Source organism: Anolis carolinensis, chromosome 2, assembly GCF_035594765.1.
Source record: "Anolis carolinensis isolate JA03-04 chromosome 2, rAnoCar3.1.pri, whole genome shotgun sequence".
In the NCBI taxonomy this organism is placed as follows: Eukaryota; Metazoa; Chordata; class Lepidosauria; order Squamata; family Dactyloidae; genus Anolis; species Anolis carolinensis.
In genome coordinates, this window is record NC_085842.1 from 53,596,363 (window position 1) to 53,616,015 (window position 19,653).

General features: G+C 38.2%; 1 protein-coding gene across 1 annotated transcript in view; it reads left to right on the top strand.

Annotated features, from left to right (window-relative positions):
• Nucleotides 1-4,142, top strand: part of lrrn1 (leucine rich repeat neuronal 1) — a 35,310-nt gene extending 31,168 nt beyond the window's left edge. The window contains exon 2 of the mRNA XM_003217788.3: nt 1,046-4,142. Within this exon, the coding sequence (XP_003217836.1) occupies nt 1,261-3,411 (2,151 nt within the window). The 5' untranslated portion in view covers nt 1,046-1,260 and the 3' untranslated portion in view covers nt 3,412-4,142. The remainder of the gene's footprint in view (nt 1-1,045) is intronic.
• Nucleotides 4,143-19,653: the final 15,511 nt, after the last annotated feature.

A 19,653-nucleotide genomic window follows, 5' to 3' on the forward strand; every position in this document is an offset into this window, starting at 1 on the left:
AATAAATGTGGAAGGCTGTCTGTAGTACACTAATTTGATTTACTGTATTATATAGATAAGAATTCTTACTTGCATATACAGTTCATAAAGTAAGTAAGCCATACATTCATATCAGTAAGAGAAAATTATTTGCATACATTCGAATGGCCAAATCAAATAGAAGGTGGGTAGGCCTGGGATTTCATAAGATGATCACATTTTCTGTTGTGTGTAAGAAACTAAATACCCTTGCTGGAACTTGCTGGAATTCTTTGCATTGTATTAACTGTATTTCTTTGTAAGGACCAGAAAATAGGTTATCTGTTGACCACCTAGAAATATGATAGATCATAACTTTAAACATGTGGAGATGCATTGTATACTCCATGGTTCATGAGTTATTGTACTATATTATATAATAATAATAATAATAATAATAATAATAATAATAATAATAATAATAACTTTATTCTTATATCCCGCACCATCTCCCCAAAGGGAGTCAGAGTGTCTTACATGGGGACCAAGCCCAGTAGAACAAAACTCAAAATATATCACCATAGAATACACTTACATTACAAAGCATTTAACACATAAAACAGATAAAACATCATAAAAACAAGAACTCAACAACAACTGTACTTTAGTATATTATATTCTGATCCAGACTATGGAGCACTAAGACATTGACTGCTTATTTTACAGTGCATTTTCTGTGCTATTTTCCAATATTATCCTAATGTAAGTGGCATGGGACTGATTAAGAAAATTGCATTGGATAGACTGCATCAGCTCTAGTTTCTTATGTATTGTTATCATGGTTTTCTATGGGCGAGCAGATAGCGACTGGTAGGTGGCATATGTTCTGTATCTCAAAAACTAGAGCTGACAGAGGAAAATGCCTTTTTTGGAATCAGTAGGTCAAATATACTCAGAAACAAGTCTAACATTTGAGGCACCAAAATGTGTGTTGGTTAGTATAATGGATAGTATCGAGATGTAGGAGTTAGAATGTTTAAGTTTAAAAAAGATATGAGATTAATTTCATTTCTCTCTTTCTTTTCAGACCTTTCAACATATATTAATGAAGACTTCTTGCACGGAGTGAAAAGCATCAGTTTGGCAAAAAAAAAGGCTTTTGAACTATTTTAAAAAACATCATAGGAGTATCTCCCATTTTCTGGATGTCTGAGCATTTAAAACATATTATATTCAGTAACTACAAATTTGACTTGCTTTTATTTGGAAGTGATTAATTAACACAGCCTACAGCAAACCAATATGGCTCCTGTGGATTTTCCTTTACTGGTTTGCCATTTGGTGCTGGGATTGCTCATAATTCCATTTACTACATCTTCCTTACAAAGTAATGAATGTCCACAGTTGTGTGTCTGTGAGATAAGACCATGGTTTACACCTCAGTCAACCTATAGAGAAGCTACAACAGTTGACTGCAATGATCTTCGTTTAACAAAAATCCCCAGTAACCTTTCCAGCGATACCCAGGTTCTTCTCTTACAAAGCAACAACATTGCCAAGACCACAGATGAGCTCCAACAGCTTTTCAATTTGACAGAATTGGATTTTTCACAAAATAATTTCACAAGTATAAAAGATGTGGGGCTGTCAAATCTTACTCAGCTGACTACTTTACACCTAGAGGAGAATCAGATTACAGAGATGACAGATTATTGTTTACAGGACCTGTGCAATCTTCAGGAGCTTTATATAAACCACAACCAAATCAGCACCATTTCTGCAAATGCATTCTCGGGCCTAAAGAATCTTTTAAGACTTCATCTTAATTCTAACAAATTGAAAGTTATTGATAGCCATTGGTTTGATTCAACCCCCAATTTGGAAATTTTGATGATTGGCGAAAATCCTGTGATTGGAATATTAGATATGAACTTCAAGCCACTGTCAAATTTAAGGAGTCTGGTCCTGGCTGGGATGTACCTGACTGACATTCCTGGAAATGCGCTAGTGGGCTTGGATAGCCTGGAAAGCCTGTCATTTTATGACAACAGGTTGGCTAAAGTTCCTCAACTTGCTCTGGAAAAGGTCCCAAATCTAAAATTTTTGGATCTTAACAAGAATCCAATCCATAAAATCCAAGAAGGAGACTTCAAAAACATGCTTCGTTTAAAAGAACTTGGAATCAACAATATGGGAGAGCTGGTCTCTGTAGACAGGTATGCACTCGACAATCTTCCTGAACTTACCAAGCTTGAAGCAACAAACAACCCAAAGTTATCTTACATTCATCGCTTAGCTTTTCGGAATGTTCCTGCTTTGGAAAGCCTGATGCTGAACAATAATGCCTTGAATGCAGTCTACCAAAAAACAGTGGAATCTCTTCCGAACTTGCGTGAAATCAGCATTCACAGTAATCCCCTCAGGTGTGACTGTGTCATCCACTGGATAAACTCAAACAAGACCAATATCCGTTTCATGGAACCCCTCTCGATGTTCTGTGCTATGCCACCGGAATACAGAGGGCAGCAAGTCAAGGAAGTATTGATACAGGATTCTAGTGATCAATGTCTTCCAATGATTTCACATGACACCTTTCCTAACCATTTGAATTTGGACATTGGCATGACTGTCTTCCTGGATTGTCGGGCTATGGCAGAACCAGAACCTGAAATCTACTGGGTAACTCCACTTGGGAATAAAATAACTGCTGAAACCCTTTCAGATAAATACAAACTTAGCAGCGAAGGGACTCTGGAAATATCAAATATTCAGACTGAGGATTCGGGAAGGTACACCTGTGTAGCCCAAAATATAGAAGGTGCTGATACAAGAGTAGCTACAATAAGAGTGAACGGGACACTTCTGGATGGCACTCAAGTACTGAAAATATATGTCAAGCAAGCAGAATCTCATTCAATCTTAGTTTCTTGGAAGGTTAATTCTAACGTTATGACATCCAACTTAAAGTGGTCATCTGCTACAATGAAAATTGACAACCCTCACATTACATATACTGCTAGGGTTCCAGTTGATGTGCATGAATACAACCTCACACATTTGCAGCCGTCCACAGATTATGAAGTTTGTCTCACTGTATCTAACATCCATCAGCAAACTCAGAAGTCCTGTGTTAATGTTACAACAAAAAATGCAGCATTTGCCCTTGACATAACTGACCAGGAAACAAGTACAGCCCTGGCTGCGGTCATGGGATCAATGTTTGCAGTTATTAGTCTTGCCTCGGTTTCTGTCTATGTTGCTAAAAGGTTTAAGAGGAAAAACTATCACCATTCATTGAAAAAGTATATGCAAAAGACCTCCTCTATTCCCCTGAATGAACTCTATCCTCCACTTATTAACCTCTGGGAAGGTGACAGTGAAAAAGAAAAGGAGGGCTCCGCAGAAACCAAGCCAACTCAAGTGGACACATCCAGAAGCTATTACATGTGGTAACTCAGATGATATTTTGCTTCTGGTAGTAAGGAGCACAAAGACTTTTTTGCTTTATTCTGCAAAAGTGACAAGTTTGAAGACTTTTGTAATTTTTGACTTTGCTAGTTTTGTGGCAGAGTGGTGAGGACAGGTGGATATTTCAATTTTTTTTAGTATAGCGTATCGCAATTGTTTTGACACACACAAATGGCAGCTTCACCTAGCTTCCAATTATTTTTTAGTTGTGCTTAATTTAACAATGCTGTTCTAACTATGAAAAAATAAGGAAAGGCTGGGATTGCCCTTTGATTTACAAGTCACATGATCCCTTTCTTCTGAAGCCATCAACAGAAAGTACAGTGTCCTGCAAAATCTAACTATACCAACTTGAAAATACATTAAACCAGCTTTGTCATAATCTAGTCGAAGGACTCCTGAACTTGAGATAAAATGACGAGATTTTGAACAATGTTAGTTGGCTGTACTGTAATGTTGTATCAACTGATTGAAAGTTTGTTTTTTTGACTATGAACTATTTTCTTTCTTTTTTAATAGTTGAAGAGACTTAGGTAAAGCTAACAAAGCAATTAAAGTATGTACATCTTTTTTCAATGTAACAAACTAAATGTCAGTTGCTCTTTTATTATATTTAGTAGAAACTTTTAAAGAAAACTTAGATTTTTTTCCTGTAATCCACCAACACTTGGCATAGAATGAAGACAGAAATATAATAAATTATAGTTTTTGTTCTATTTTGGATCTTTTTAAAGAAGTGTCCGAAAATATCTTTTTAGTTACATTGTCAAGTTTTAGTTCGTGATTACGTTTTGACTTAAAGTATTTCCAAAATACAAAATTGTGGGTCAAATTAGATTTCCCCCCTAAAATATCTGTGTTATAAAAACTGTGTTATGAAAATAGAGAATATTTCTATATTTTAAAAAAATGGTAGGTGAAAATTCATTAGAATGAGGTAGAGAAGTAATAGAAATCTATGTCAGATGCACAAAATATGATATGTTACACTTACCGCACTATAGGGTTTACTTCCATAGTTTATGAAATAAGCAGCACATGGAAAATGTGCCAACTGTCCTTGAGATCCCTAAAGATGAAAGCATATTCAGTAAAAATGGCTTCAGTTTGCAACCTTAAAAACATGTTAAGGAATCAACCCAATAAAACTTCATTCATAATAGACAGGTTTAGGATTGCTCTGCACTTACACATTTATATAACAAAATAAATAGTGTTTGTTTCTACTATTGTGCAATTATTTCATGGCACAAGTTGTATCTTGTTTTAAACATGTCATAATTCTATATAAATGTGCTGCAGTTTTCAAATTCCAGTATCTGTTATGAGATCTAATATCTTTCCACATGTTATTTCGCTTATGTAGCAGAGGGCAAGTGAATGTGGCTTACTAAGAGGCAGTTGTCTTCTAATGAGGCACGTTGGACTGATGACTCACGGACAATGAATGTATTTTCTCATTGGAAGCCTTTTAATATAAACCCATGGGTTATGTATGAGATTCCATTTCTTTCAAACTCTTTCTTCAGTAGTTGGGACAGTAAGTCATGTATACAAAGACTTATTATGGGACTACTCTCATACAACTCCACACCTGCTTTAAATGCTTTAATTTGTGGCGTGGTGGTCCTTTAGAAGGAAGGCTTCTGGCTAACCCAATTGAATGAAGACACATGTGCTATAAAAAGGGGGCATTGGGTCATTCTTTTCATTGATACGTGTAATGGGTCAAAAGAGAGTGCTTTGTCTATTTATAAAAAATATCTATGAGCTAAACTTTGGCCTAAAAATGTGTAAATTTAAAAACTTTTCACATAAATGCTGCATAAATAGATTTAGAGTAGAAAATAACCATATTTTAAAAGCAAAAATGCGAATTAATTACATTTGAAGCCATTTTAAAAGTAAGATATTTGGAAGATTTTAAATGTAATTAGTTATATTCCTTCTAACTGTGCCTTTTACGATTATTTCTTGATTTAAGCTCAGGGAAATTCCAGTTAGGCCTTCTTATGACTCCATCATTCTTCAGTGTTCAAATGAATTCCCAGTTTTAATATGCTGTACTCTATTGTCCAGAATGACCAAGTGCCTACACTCTTTCATAGCACATCAGCTATATTCTTTTGTATGGAATTCAGAAATTTCTCCAAGTCATGCTCAGAACCTTACATAGTCCTGTAATCTTCTCTTGCCAGTTGTGTTGTACTCATTAGATCACTGTGCTCCAAACTATATTGACCTGGAAATTGTCTTCAATGCATGCTGTATTCCAGGGTCGGGGAATCTGGAGGGTCTTCCAGATGATGCTTGAATCCACCTTCCATCAACCCTTTCTATTGTCACTGGCCATGAGCCATTCTGGAAAGGATTGATGGAAGTTGGAATCAGGCATCATCTGCAAAGCCCTCGGATTCCCTGACCCTGACATGAAGCAGAAGACTAGTGTAAGTAGGGATTGCAGACAAGTCATTCAGTGACATGATGAAATGAAGATCTCTTTTTAGAGCAAAACAGGTAATGCCACTGATGTACAGTGAGGCAAAAATCTCCTGATTTGGGAACTACTCTTGGAGACAAAGATTATAGCATACAGCCTATAGTTAGAAGAACTTTACTAGAACATGTTACGGGTTTGTTGAAAAACAAACTGCGTGTAGTCCTGTCCAGACTTATCCAGTCCTTTGCTGTGTCCACAATGAGCAAAAGAAAACAAGCCACGAAAATGGAAGAGAAAATCAAAAATTTACTCTTAGGTAGCAGATTCAAAAAGAAACACAATAAAACTTTCAGCAACAAAACTCACATAAAGTTCCTTGCATTAAACTCATGCATCTTCATAGTAGGCTCTCAGTAAGTCCCCCAAAAGACATTACAAACATTTCCCAAAGTTATACCCCATTCAGGGAGTGGCTCAAGCCTGTTAGCCCTGATTGTTCCAATTACTCAATCATGAGTTGTAATTGACCAGGTGTTTTTCTCTTAACACACACATATACAAGTAGTGATCCCGCAGAAACTTAGTCAAATACATGCATATACAGTAATAGAACAGACCAAAAGGCCATTTAATTTCATAAGGATTTACAATTTAGCATTAATGCTAAATGAATCTCATTGTTTAAATTCTCTTCACTGACAGAGCTGATAATTTATGCCAAATACTCATTATCTGCAAGTTTTCAAGTTCAAAATAAAAACGTTGTAGCAGTTGCTATCTGCATGCTTACTGGCTCTCTCTCCCAGAGAACTCACAAAGTCAATGGCAGAGCTTCCCTTTTGTGAGAGCCATATTTGTTCTTTTATGGCAGGACCTGGTCAGGATTTGTGGTAATTATAAGAATGTTTTCCAGTAATTTACCTGGAACGGACACTGTGCAGACCAGTAGGTAGTATCCCAGATCTCTTTTTAAAAATTGGGTCATTCTTCGCTAAATACATCGCTTTGGATACATCTTCACATTTGAGTTCCTTAAGGACTCTCCAATATATACTTTCTGAACCTAGGCCCAGTTCCCAGCTTACAAAAGAGACATTAAAAATCAACAGGACATAAACCGTAAAACAAGATTGAACATTAAAAATAAAATCAGATTAAAATATACATTAAAACACATACATGAACACAGCAACATCCAGTGCATTGGGTAAGACAGGCCTTACACAGGCATTAGCTGCCTTCATTTGGTGAGGCATTAACTACTAATCCATGCAGTCAGTTCCTGTTTAGCTTTTTTAATACATAACAAAGGACAAGGATCTAGAACAGGGGTCCCCAAACTTTTTAAACTGGGGGCCAGTTCACGATCCTTCGGACAGTTGGAGGGCCGGTCTATAGTTGGCCACCAAGCAATAATAATAATAATAATAATAATAATAATAATAATAATAATAATAATAATAATAAAAATAGGGTTGGAAGAGACCCTTTGGGCCATTGAGTCCAATCCCCTTCTGTCTTTGGGCACCAAAAGCACAAGCAAAGCACCCCTGACAAATGGCCTCCCAGCCTCAATGTTAATAATAATAATAATAATAATAATAATAATAATAATAATAATAATAATAATAATAATTGTGCAGTTTTCTGGCATTGTATATTTCTGTGACTGTTCATTTTGGGTCCTAGACACTTGGGAAGTGTTCGACTTGTGATTTTGTGATATGAAATCCAGCATATCTATCTTGTTTGCTGTGTCATAATAAAATAGTAATAATAATAATAATAATAATAATAATAATAATAGTTGGAAGAGAAGAAGAGAACCCTTGGGTCATTTAGCCCAACCCCCTTCTGCCTTTGTGCCGTGGGGGCCGGATAAATGGCTTTGATGGGCCGCATGTGGCCCCCGGGCCTTAGTTTGGGGACCCCTGATCTAGAATGTCCACATTAGTAATATTATACTGATATTATTCCAGTTTAAATTTCCATGGTTGTGTTCTGTGTAATTCTGGGATTAGCTGTTTAGGGAGGTTATTACAATTATCAGCTATAGTGCTCCAGTGCCTCACTGAATTGCAGACTGTGTCAATTAAATGGTAATAGTTATCTAGTGTGGATGAAACGCTGGTAATTTATTTGGTATTTTGTTTGTCAATAAGTTCTATGATTTTGATGTTGGGTGGTTGTGCATTTTCCGGGCTGTACAGCCATGTTCTTCTGGAACATGGCCATATAGCCCAAAAAATGCACAACAACGCAGTGATTCCAGCCATGAAAGCCTTCGACAACACGACTGAACACAGTGAAGACAGATGCAAACAATTCATTCACCTTCTCTGTAATCTTTACTAGCTGCCCTCCTATTCCTAATGTACTGAAATAATATTTCATTTTCAATCCTAATTTATAACCAAATACATTTTTCTTAAAAATCCATACCTTTTCTTTACATTCCATTCTATTTTTGTTTGGGAAAGACTTCCCCTTTATTAAAATGAAATTATTGACACTGCCTTGTAACTATTATGAGTTGAGATAGTGGGTTCCAAATATGTGATGATTTGTTTAAATTTATGAGCCCCCTATTATGCTTTTTTATTGTTGTTTTAATGTTTTATCCCACTCCCACACTCCACTCTTTGTACATGCAATGTCTACAGCAAACTACAGAAGTTATATTTGCAATATCAATCTCAATCTTAATGTTGTGGAAATAACAAATTGCAAATGAAACAATATAGATATTATTGAAAAGGTTACAACAATTAAGTGGATGTGGGAACCAGTTAGGTATTATTTAGAGAATGTGCTAAGATGTGGAGTGGAAAAATAAATAAATCAAGAGCCCCCTATTATGCAACCAGAAAACAATTTACACCATTGCAACATGCAATGTATAACAATATATGGATTAAAAAGTCTACAAATTACAAAGGAAATTTATTTTATTTTATTATTTATTTACTATACTTATACCCCGTTTTTCTCATCCCGAAGGGGACTCAGAGCAGCTTTATGGCAAAATTCAGTGCTGCATTATAAATACAAAAACAAACAACACTTTAAGCAATAAAAGCATTAGACAATAAAACAATAAACATATAGGTGCAATTAAAACCAATTGAACATAATAGCTATGTTAGCTCAGAGAGACTCTAGAACAGTGGCCCTTATCCTTTGATCATCCAGATGTTTTGGGTGTCATCTCCCAGAAATCTCAGCCAATTTGGTCAGTGCTTAGGAGCTCTGGAGTTGAAACCCAAGGCATCTGGAGAACTACTGCTGTAGAAAGATAAGATGTCAATGTTATCACACGCCAGCGATAGATCAAGAAATAGTAATTGGGACAGACTCCTATGTCTTCCCAACAAAAGCAATTTCAGTGATAAAAGTGGATGAGAACCATGTTTGAAATGTATCTAAGAAGTCTTAGACTGTGTTTACATGGACCAAATAAAACTTGGAACTACTGCAAGTAGTCCACATGATGTATAGCTGGTTTTGCAGCAAAAGCACTGCTTCCAGCAGTTAATCTAGCACAAGGAGAAAAGGTTGCTCACAGCTTCCAAGAAACCCAGGACTGACAATGATTTTAAGGTGTCGATAGCTAGATCAGGATCTATCCATGGCAATCCAGTAGCCATATGTCAAAAAAGACCCACTGCTGTATTGTCTGGTAGGAACAGCTTCTTGGCAGAGCCCTCCTTGCGATGTAGCTTCTAGTGAGTTACATGACTGGGAACCCTGTTGTGACCTCACCAGAAGTAACATCACCAATAAGGCTCTACCAGGGAGCTACTTTTGGCTGGCTGCCAAGCTAGCTGCCTGGACTCCAAAAGGATTTAGCTACACTCTTGTGCTGTATCTGAAACACTGCAGAGCAGATTGCTCCAGAATATTTCAGCTGGTATAGATGCCACCTTATTTAGAATGAGCACTGGAGTGAAGAAAGGTAATCCACATTGTGGTAGAACAATGCATGTAATTCAACATTTTATTGTGCTCTCTACTAGGAAAAGGTTTGCTGTTAAATGCCTAGTAATGATGACATTATACCATTGAGAGATTCAATAGCTTGTTTTGTTGACTGCTGCAGGCAGGAGCAAGGAAACAAAAGTGAGAACCATTTATGTTTTGTTTCTAGACTGTCATTTTATCCTTTAACTCACAAAATAGTTTATTTTACAGAGGTTCTGTTTTTAGTGATACTGACCTTCCTGCTCTTATATTCTTTAAGGAGACCTGCACCTTCTCCCAGCAGGATTTAGTCAGCAGCTCTGCAAGACAGCATGCGGTACAGAAAGTTAATGACTTATTTATATTTTGTTTTAGATTGTTTCCCCTTCTAATCCTTCAGCAACTTCCTTCTTTATATTGCAAGGGCTCTCCTTTGGAGACCATGACCACTGATGATTATGTCAGTATGATTCAAATCAAGCACAAGCAACACAGCAAGTGGAATTTTAATTTTAACCTTCACCATAATCTATCTTGCCACCAACGTTTTTTTCAACATGGACTAAATGAAAGGTATCTCCCCGAATACCACTTTTAACACAATGTAATTTGATGCACCAAATGAGATTAGGTCCAATGTAATTTTGTTCATTTATCCTGAAGCTAATTTTTAAAAACCCTCTGTAAAATAAACTTTAAAGCATAAGTGTTGGAAGTGGCCATTGATTGCTGAAGAGCAAATGGGTTGTGGAGGTAACTTTTCAAGCACAGGGCTAATTTACACACAATAAGCTTTATAGCCCTTATCTGGACATTGTGTATTTATATAAGATGCTTCAAGTGATACTGTAATTTTCTGGCCTACCCTACATGTCACTACCAAACTGCTTCTCTGTACAGTTAGCCAAGTTATAGGAGTTTGATTCTTTTCTTTTTTTTTTATGGAATTACAAGCTTGGTAGCTGAAGAGAATGCTTTGGATGTAGCAAACCTTGATTTCAGTGAGGCCTTCAATCAGGTCCCCCATGATATTCTCACAAATAAACTAATTAACTGTAAGATAGTTCAGGGTTTTTTTAAAAAAAAAATCCACTTGTGACCCTTTCTGCCCAAGAAACTTTTATGTAACTTCAGATATATGAACATCAGACCATTTACTAATAATAAACCGGTGTTTGCAAGACTTGCTAAACAGACTGATTTTCCAGTTTGGAAGTACATCTGAAACATATTCTGCAGAGTCCACTGTAAATACTACATGTTGTTGCTAAGATTTGTGTAAATGTCAAAAACAGACACTAGATGACGTTCAAAAACCCTTTACTGTTGCCATATTTTACAACCCCAACACTGAGCTAACAGCGAGCTAGACAATGCTACTATTAGATGGATTGGGAATTGGTTAACTGGCTAAACCCAAAGGCTCAGCCTTACCAATAGCTCCTCTTCATCCTGGAGAGAAGTGACCAGTGGGGTGCCACAGGGGTCTATTCTGGGCCCAGTGCTATTCAACATTTTTATCAGTGACTTGGACAATGGAATGAAGTTATGTTTATCCAATTGGCAGATTACACCTAATTGGAAGGGGTAGTTAATACTCCAGAGGACAGGATCAGAATCCAAAGTGACCTTGACAGATCAGAGTGCTGAGCCGAAAGTAACAAAATTAATTTCAACTTGGAGAAATGTAAGGAAATACACATGGAACAATTTGTCATAAAATTATACTTGAGATACAGAGCCATAGAAAATGTTCTTTTTAGAGTCACTAACATGTCAACCGACTCAGAACTGTCCAGCTGAAGAAATCAACCTACAGAAGACAAGCATAAGACACCAATAGGATTCAGGCTATTCAGTGATCTTAAACATTGACCCTGAGCAAGGAATATATTTATGCACAAATCTTTTCTCTCCTATCTTTTTGCAAGTGCAATCCTATTTTGGAATTAACTTATTTTGTTGCCACTGAATTACAGAGCTTCTTGCATAAAATGCCATGCAGTTGATGTTGACAACTTTTAAGCACTTATTAAAATACAGAGAATATATTATCGAGCCACTCATAAATGCCACAGAGTAGCTGATTTGTTAAAGATGAAAGCTACTGGGAAAGTGTTTTGGGGGTTATTAATAAAAGCATAATGTTGTGAATTATACTAGTTCTCGTAAACTGCTAGTCTTGTGGCAAGGATGGGAAGCATTTGTTGTTTGGATGATGTTGCTGGTCAGAACTTACAGTGTTAAAAGTCTCCTCTATCCAAACCTTTTCATTTTACACTCCATCTCTAACCTAACGTTAAGTTTGCAATTCAGAGTTGACCACATTTTTCAGTAGTTTCGCTTGCAATTTGAGGCACTCCTGAGAGAAGCCATAACTTTATTGAAAAGCAACATTTAATTTCCGCTAACAGAAGGAAGATAAAGCCGAGTTCAGTCAGTACTGCCCTCAGCTGTACTGCATCAAAATAGAAAGTGATGACTCTTATCTACCAGCTCATGGTCAATTTGCATGGAAAACAGAAAAATGATGCAAATGTAAAAAGGAAATGACTCCTGCCCCCTATCAGAAATGTAATGTTATCAGTATCACATCCATATCCTCCAACATTGTGAAGACAGCATTTGATGTGATTTTGTAGCAGCCCTGATTCATACATCATGGATCAATACCTGAGTAACCTACCCAAGCCATTATACTTTGTTGACAGCTCCTCTGTGTCTTCCGTATGTTCTACTCCTTTACTGCAAAAGTCCCATTTCAGTCATAGATTTGGAAGCAGAATGTGTGAATAAATTCAGAATGACAGTTTACTAAGGAAACATCAAAATCTCATGTTCATTCCCACAGTAAATCTTGCCAAAGGCTTGAATCTAGTATTTTTAAACAACCAGTCAATAGAGGGATTGCAGGATAGAAAGTTATACCGGCATAGTCATGCCATGATTGTGCTACACTACTCGTATAATAAATTGTTTTGTTCACATAAGCCGCATCATGCCAAGTCATGTTTCCATTGTGCAAGGCTGGCATCCTGTGACAGGAATACATATATATAAGCTTCCCTTATGCTTTCCCAAGTCCTTTTTTGGGTATGCACAAATTTCCTTCCTCCACAGTACCAAAAAATACCTACCCAGACCTACCTCCTGAACCCTCTTTTCACTGCCATCCTGTGCCAACTCAAATGGGCACATCTGAAAAACACCTATGTCCCAGTAGCCAGATATGAAAGCATGACCTTGGTAGTTCTCAGTGCTAATGTAATGATTTTGCATCTAGCTATCCTGCCTGCTCCCCATGAGATGTGGAACAATCACCCAGGCAGAAGGCTTCATGGGGATGATATATGGCTCAGCTTGGAATAGGTCTATCGACATAACACCAGAGCTTTAAAATGGGCAGCTTCACATTTATGATGTGTGCAGAATTCTGGGGAATGTAGTTTGGGGGGGGGGGGGCTTCTGAATTCTCAGCTACAAAGGTCTTTGCCTTCCCAAAGTGCATTTCCCAGAATTCTGCAGGTGGCAGAAATGCAGGGCTCCCCACTTTGAAGCCCTGGTGTGATAATGTGATATACGTGGAACTACAATGCTATGCTGAGCCATACAGGATTGAAGCCAAAGTGTGTTAGTGAATGCACTTATGTAATGTTTTGAATGGTACAACTATCTGCACAGTGGTTATGGTGGCAGAATGCCATTTGTACAGCTATAATTGGGATCAACCCTTGCACTACACCATAAAAAGTTCAACTGCTAGTATGGAAGTACCATATTTCTTCAATTATAAGACACCATCAATTGTAAGATCTACCCTAATTTCAGTACTACCACCAAAAATACATAAGATACACGTGCAATTCTAAGACGCACTCAATTTTTAGAGATGTTTGTATCGGAAACATGACTTAGAATTGAAGAAATACGGTATTACCATCAGTAGCTAATATCTGAACTGTTAAATCTTAAGCAGGTTTACATCTATGCAACTCTTCAGCTACATTAATCTTTTTAAAAGGGTATCACCTACTTTTCTTCAAAAGTTAGGGTTCCTGAATTGGGTTTTATGGGAAATTGCAGGTCCAACAGGTCCAACCATGGAAAATTGCAACAATAGGAATGTATGCAGAAACAGTCAATCCTCTGAATTTCATTTCAGCTTAGGATTAATATATATAAATGGCAATTATAGGTTCCATCTGAATATTCTAAGAATTACTGCAATTATATGATGTCCAAAAGCAGAGAATAAAACTCACATTTTTTCACCATCTATTCCCTAGCAGCAGCTGTTTGAGACAAATATTAAACTATTAAAACACTCTTAACAGAACATGTTTTTTTAATATTGCCCTACAGCCCCTAATGGCTCATTTCAATAAATATTCAGCATGGTAACAGGACGGATTTACTGAAAGCTATCTATTTGTGGCTTAGTGACTGCATTCACTATGTGCAGACACGAGGCTGGGATGTGGCAGATTTTTCTGAATTAAAGCCAGTTAATTCCAGTTAATTGTTTATCCTAGCAGGGTGCAGCGGCCATCCATTTATTGTTCGGAATTTCAGCACCTGAAAAAAAATCTAAGGAAGATGTATGATAAAGAGAACAAAAAATGTAAAAACTTTATTCATTATCTATTTGACAAGAGCATCTTCATTAAATCAATAGCATGCCAGCAAACTTCATGGTGTAGGGATACTGAATATGTTAGCTAGACTAGGGTGCTAAAGGTCATTGAATGCTTGTACAAATAAGCCATTAGTAACTGTAGAGGATCAAATGAAGTTGACTTACTAGGAGATAAATATATTAAATATTATGTACACTTTAATGGTAAAGTAGGTTGTGAGCAGTTTTACAATTGTGGCAATAGTGCCATAATTGTGACTACATAGCAATTGTGAATTTAAAAGAATTACCTAGATGTACTCATCCAAAGCTATTCAGGATTGCTACTTAGTCATAATTTTGGCACTATTGCCCCAGCTGTAACCCCCCTCCAAAACTACCTTACTAGGAACCAGATGCATGGAGAGAAAGCAGTCCGTTCTGCCAGTGACAGGGCATGGGTGAATGATGTTTTCATCAGATTTGGCACGGAGTAGAGTCAGGTCAGAAGAGGTTACTTCATGGAATATACGTACAACAGGCCCAACGTATTCCAGTAAATGATGTTTCTGTCAGTACATATATCTATTTTTATTATTCATGAATTTGTGATGGTCCTTTGATTGAGGAGTTTTATGTCTCAATGTTACTTAAGCAACATGTATTCAGTGAACAAACAAAGTTGTTGTTATTGTGTGCCTTCAAGTAATTCCCGATTCATGGAGACCTTAAAGTGAACTTATCATGGGGTTTTCTTAGCAAGATTTCTTTAGAGGCAAGTTTGCCTTTAGCTTCCTCTGAGGCCAAAAGAGTATGATTTGCCCAAGGTCATCCAGTATATTGTCATGGCTGAGTGGAGATTTAAACCCTGGTCTCCAGAGCTGTTGTGCTGTGTTCAAAACATTATATTACACTTGCTCTGCACCAAGGCTATTCCATAAGTACAGTCAGCAATAGTCTCTGGCTCTCCATATTCTTAACACAAGGTCTCTCCATGTTCATAAAGCAAGGCTGGCAACATGAAGCTCCTAGCCTTTTTCACCTTTCACTATGCTATCTATGGCTGCTGTGACTTGTAGTTCAACAACACTTAGAGTAAGTGTGGGTAGAGTGTGACTAATGAACTGCATGCATCCCCCAGTGCCATTTTTATGATCCCTTTGGCCTTTGGGAATCAAATGCCCCCATATGTTCCAAGACTCTGACACCCAAATATTTCCCAACACAATCTATGGAACATTTTCACCATGTTTTAGCACCTGCTGGGGAATTTTAGACCCAGGAAAGCCTTTCCTAATAGCAGAAATAACTTTTAGTCACTTCTCATTTAGGAAAAAAAAGGCCCAAATGCCCCTGGGTTCCTTAAAACATTGTTTTATGCTTCCACCCCAAAGCTCCTACCCTGTTTCCCCTAAAATAAGACATCCCCAGAAAATAAGACCTAGTAGAAGTTTTGCTGAATTGCTAAATATAAGGCCTCCCCTGAAAGTAAGACCTTGCGAAGGTTTTGTTTGGAAGCATGACCTCCGAACAGAACACCAGAGCATGCAGGATCGGTAAATGTACATACCATAGAGTGTTGTACATGGAAATAATTGTAGTAACAAGAAATTCTTGATAGGATTCACAGTTTATCTGGTTATGCTTGTTTGTGATGACAACTACTGTACAGTATATAATAAATGTTCACATTTTTTGTTCAACAATAAATGTGTATTCTTCATAGAAAAATAAGACATCCCTTGAAAATAAGACCTAGAGCATCTTTGGGAGCAAAAATTAATATAAGACACTGTCTTATTTTCGGGGAAACACGGTAGAAGGCATTGGGGGACATGCAAACCACTTTTTTCTAGCAAAGTGTATACATGATTTGGATGCATCCCACAAAGTCTCCAGCAGGGCTATGTGCACCCCTATCATGCTGCAGTTATCCATGCCTGTTCTAGAAGGTATCATATATTTACTGACACTTTGTTTTGCATTGTGTGCATTAACAGACTAGAGAGATGGGCCGGGCCGAAACTAACAAAATGAAGTTCAACAGGGACAAATGCAAGATACTTCACTTCAGCAGAAAAAATGGAATGCAAGGATACAGAATGGGGGATGCCTGGCTCGACAGCAGTACGTGTGAAAAAGATCTTGGAGTCCTCGTGGACAACAAGTTAAACATGAGCCTACAAGGTGATGCGACTGCTAAAAAAGCCAATGGGATTTTGGCCTGCATCAATAGGGGTATAGTGTCTAGATCCAGGGAAGTTGTGCTACCCATCTATTCTGCCTTGGCCAGACTACACCTGGAATACTGTGTCCAATTCTAGGCACCACATTTGAAAGGAGATGTTGACAAGCTGGAATGTGTCCAGAGGAGAGTAACTAAAATGATTAAGGGTCTGGAGAACAAGCCCTGTGAGGAGCGGCTTAAAGAACTGGGCATGTTTAGCCTGCAGAAGAGAAGGCTGAGAGGAGACATGACAGCCATGTACAAATATGTGAGGGGAAGTCATAGGGAGGAGGGAGCAAGCTTGTTTTCTGCTGCCCTGCAGACTAGGACACGGAACAATGGCTTCAAACTACAGGAAAGGAGATTCCACCTGAACATCAGGAAGAACTTCGTCACTGTGAGAGCTGTTCGACAGTGGAACTCTCTCCCCCGGAGTGTGGTGGAGGCTCCTTCTCTGGAGGCTTTTAAGCAGAGGCTGGATGCCCATCTGTCGGGGGTGCTTTGAATGTGATTTCCTGCTTCTTCGCAGGGGGTTGGCCTGGATGGCCCATGAGGTCTCTTCCAACTCTATGATTCTATGATTCTATGTGTGGCACAATGGTTGCTTTTTTAAAATCATGTCAGAAGCCACTTGAGAACATACTGCAAGTCACTTCTGGTGTTGAGAGAATTGGCTGTCTACAGAGACGTTGCTCAGGGGATGCCCAGATGTGTTACCTTCCTGCTAGGAGGCTTCTCTTGTGTCCCTGCAAGCTAGAGCCAACAGACGGGATTCGAAATGGCAACCTTCAGGTCAGCAACACAACCTGCAGGTCAGCAGTCCAGCCAGCACAAGGGTTTAACCCATTGCACCATCATGGCTCCAGTGGTTGCTGAGTCCTTAGTATACAAGCAAAGGGTATGAATGCACTCTTCCATCCACAGGGCCTTCTCAGTGGTGGTTCCCTGGCTGTGGAACACCCTCCCAAGAGATATACGACAAATTCCAACCTTGTTGGGCTTCAGAAAAGCCCTAAAAACAAGACTGTGTGCCCAGGCTTTTAATCAATAAATGGCAAAGATGACACGGACTGAACTGCAGACAAAGCATGAGGATGAACGGATCTGATTTTATGTTTGAAATTTATATTTTGTAATTTATATTGTATTTTAATAGTTTTAACTGTTTTACGCATTGTTTGATACTGATTTTGTATGGGCATCGAATTGCTGCCATTACTGTAAGCTGCCCTGAGTCCCTTCGGGTGAGAAGGGCGGGATATAAATGTGAGAAATAAATAAATAAATAAATCAGGCTTGGGGCATCCAAGCAGCATTCACATGTACTTCTACAGCTGGGATCAAACAGCACCTGTCACCCTCCCAAACCCTCAATGAAAATGCTAGAGATCAGGTATGTACATGCTTGATGCTGTTGGATGTTGTTGGGCAACCTGCACATTTCTCCTAGAAACTAAGGACTTCATTACATTGGGCTTTGGCTCTGTCCTAGGATGCAGCCAGGACAGAGCCTGCTGGAGCCGGTCACATGACACAGGGCTACTTCAAGCAGGGCTCCATCCTGGCTCTGTCCTGGAAGCATCCTAGGACGGGAGGCTTCCTGTGTTTTCATTTATTAGAACGGGGTAAGTGAAGCTGGGCAACGGCATTTCTCCCCCATGTGATGGGGAAAACAGCCATGCTGGTGATGCAGGGTGTGGGGTGATGGTTTCCCCCACTACCCACCGGATCCGTAACACTGCCTGGTGAACCCCCCACGGTCACCCACTTTTTGGACCTCAATGTGATGAGGTCTAAAATAAAAAATGGACTGTTGGCCTACCTTTTACAGGAAATCTGTTGTTCAAGGATCTGCCAAAAATGACAGTGTATCTAGAAGGACATGCTTTCTAAAAAGACTTACGCATTCCAGGAATGGATGCCATTCCTGTCTAAAAACAACAGGGATACAGTTCGGACCTAGCAATGGTTCAGAGAAGGAAAATTTCCATCAGGTTTAAGGGGAAAGCATAAGTGGCATTCAAATCTTATTATAGCCAATGTACACAGCCCTAATTATCCTAATCTGGATTTGAAAACTTGAAAAATATTTGATAAATGTTGAATATTTTAATAATAGGGGTTTTTTCCTCCTTCCTTGTCCATGTACCTTCGATGTCCTGCTTCTTTCTCTCTTTTTTCTTTGAATACTTATAACTATCACCATCATACAGTTTCACAAGAAGGAATATTCCCAAGGCCCAAAGTCATAAAAGAAATCCATGGGGTTTTTTTTTTCTCTTTTGAAAGGGACAAAAGGAAAGATCTTCAAAGCCTTATCAACTCATCTTTTTCTTCCCCCCATGGAGAAAAAATACCTCAAGAGACTTCATTAATCATAATATTTTTCAAATATTTTGGAACACCTTTGCAATCTCCATAACCTCTCTCTCAGGAGTGCAAGTAATAATTGCTGGAGATGGGAGAGCGACTAAACTGCTAACAATTAACTCAGAAGATAAATCTGGAAGAGAAAAATCCCACCCCTGAGCAGCCGTTCAAAGGAAGAAAAATGTCATTCACCTCTTTCACTGATGGAATCAGTTGAACTGCTTCATTTCTAGATAGCAAGATTAGAAAATAATCATTTAAACGAATCTCAGCTGTAGTCTAACATTTATTATAGGGGGTTGGCAGACTGGATCCTGCAACCTAAGCCCAGTTGTTAGTTCCAACTAAAGTAGACCCGTTGAATCAAATAAAACAGTAAATTCACACTTCTGTAAGTTTCATTAATTCAATGGCTTTACTCTAATTAGAACATACATTTCTATTTAAATCTCAGTTTCCTACATTTTTCTACTCTGCTTTCACCATACTACACTCAGTTTCACTTGCACCCTCTCTTGTGTAATATCTCCAGCATTACTGAGGCGAATCATAGAGTTGGAAGTAACTACAAGAGTCATCTAGTCCATATCCCTGCCACATAGGAGCATACAGCCA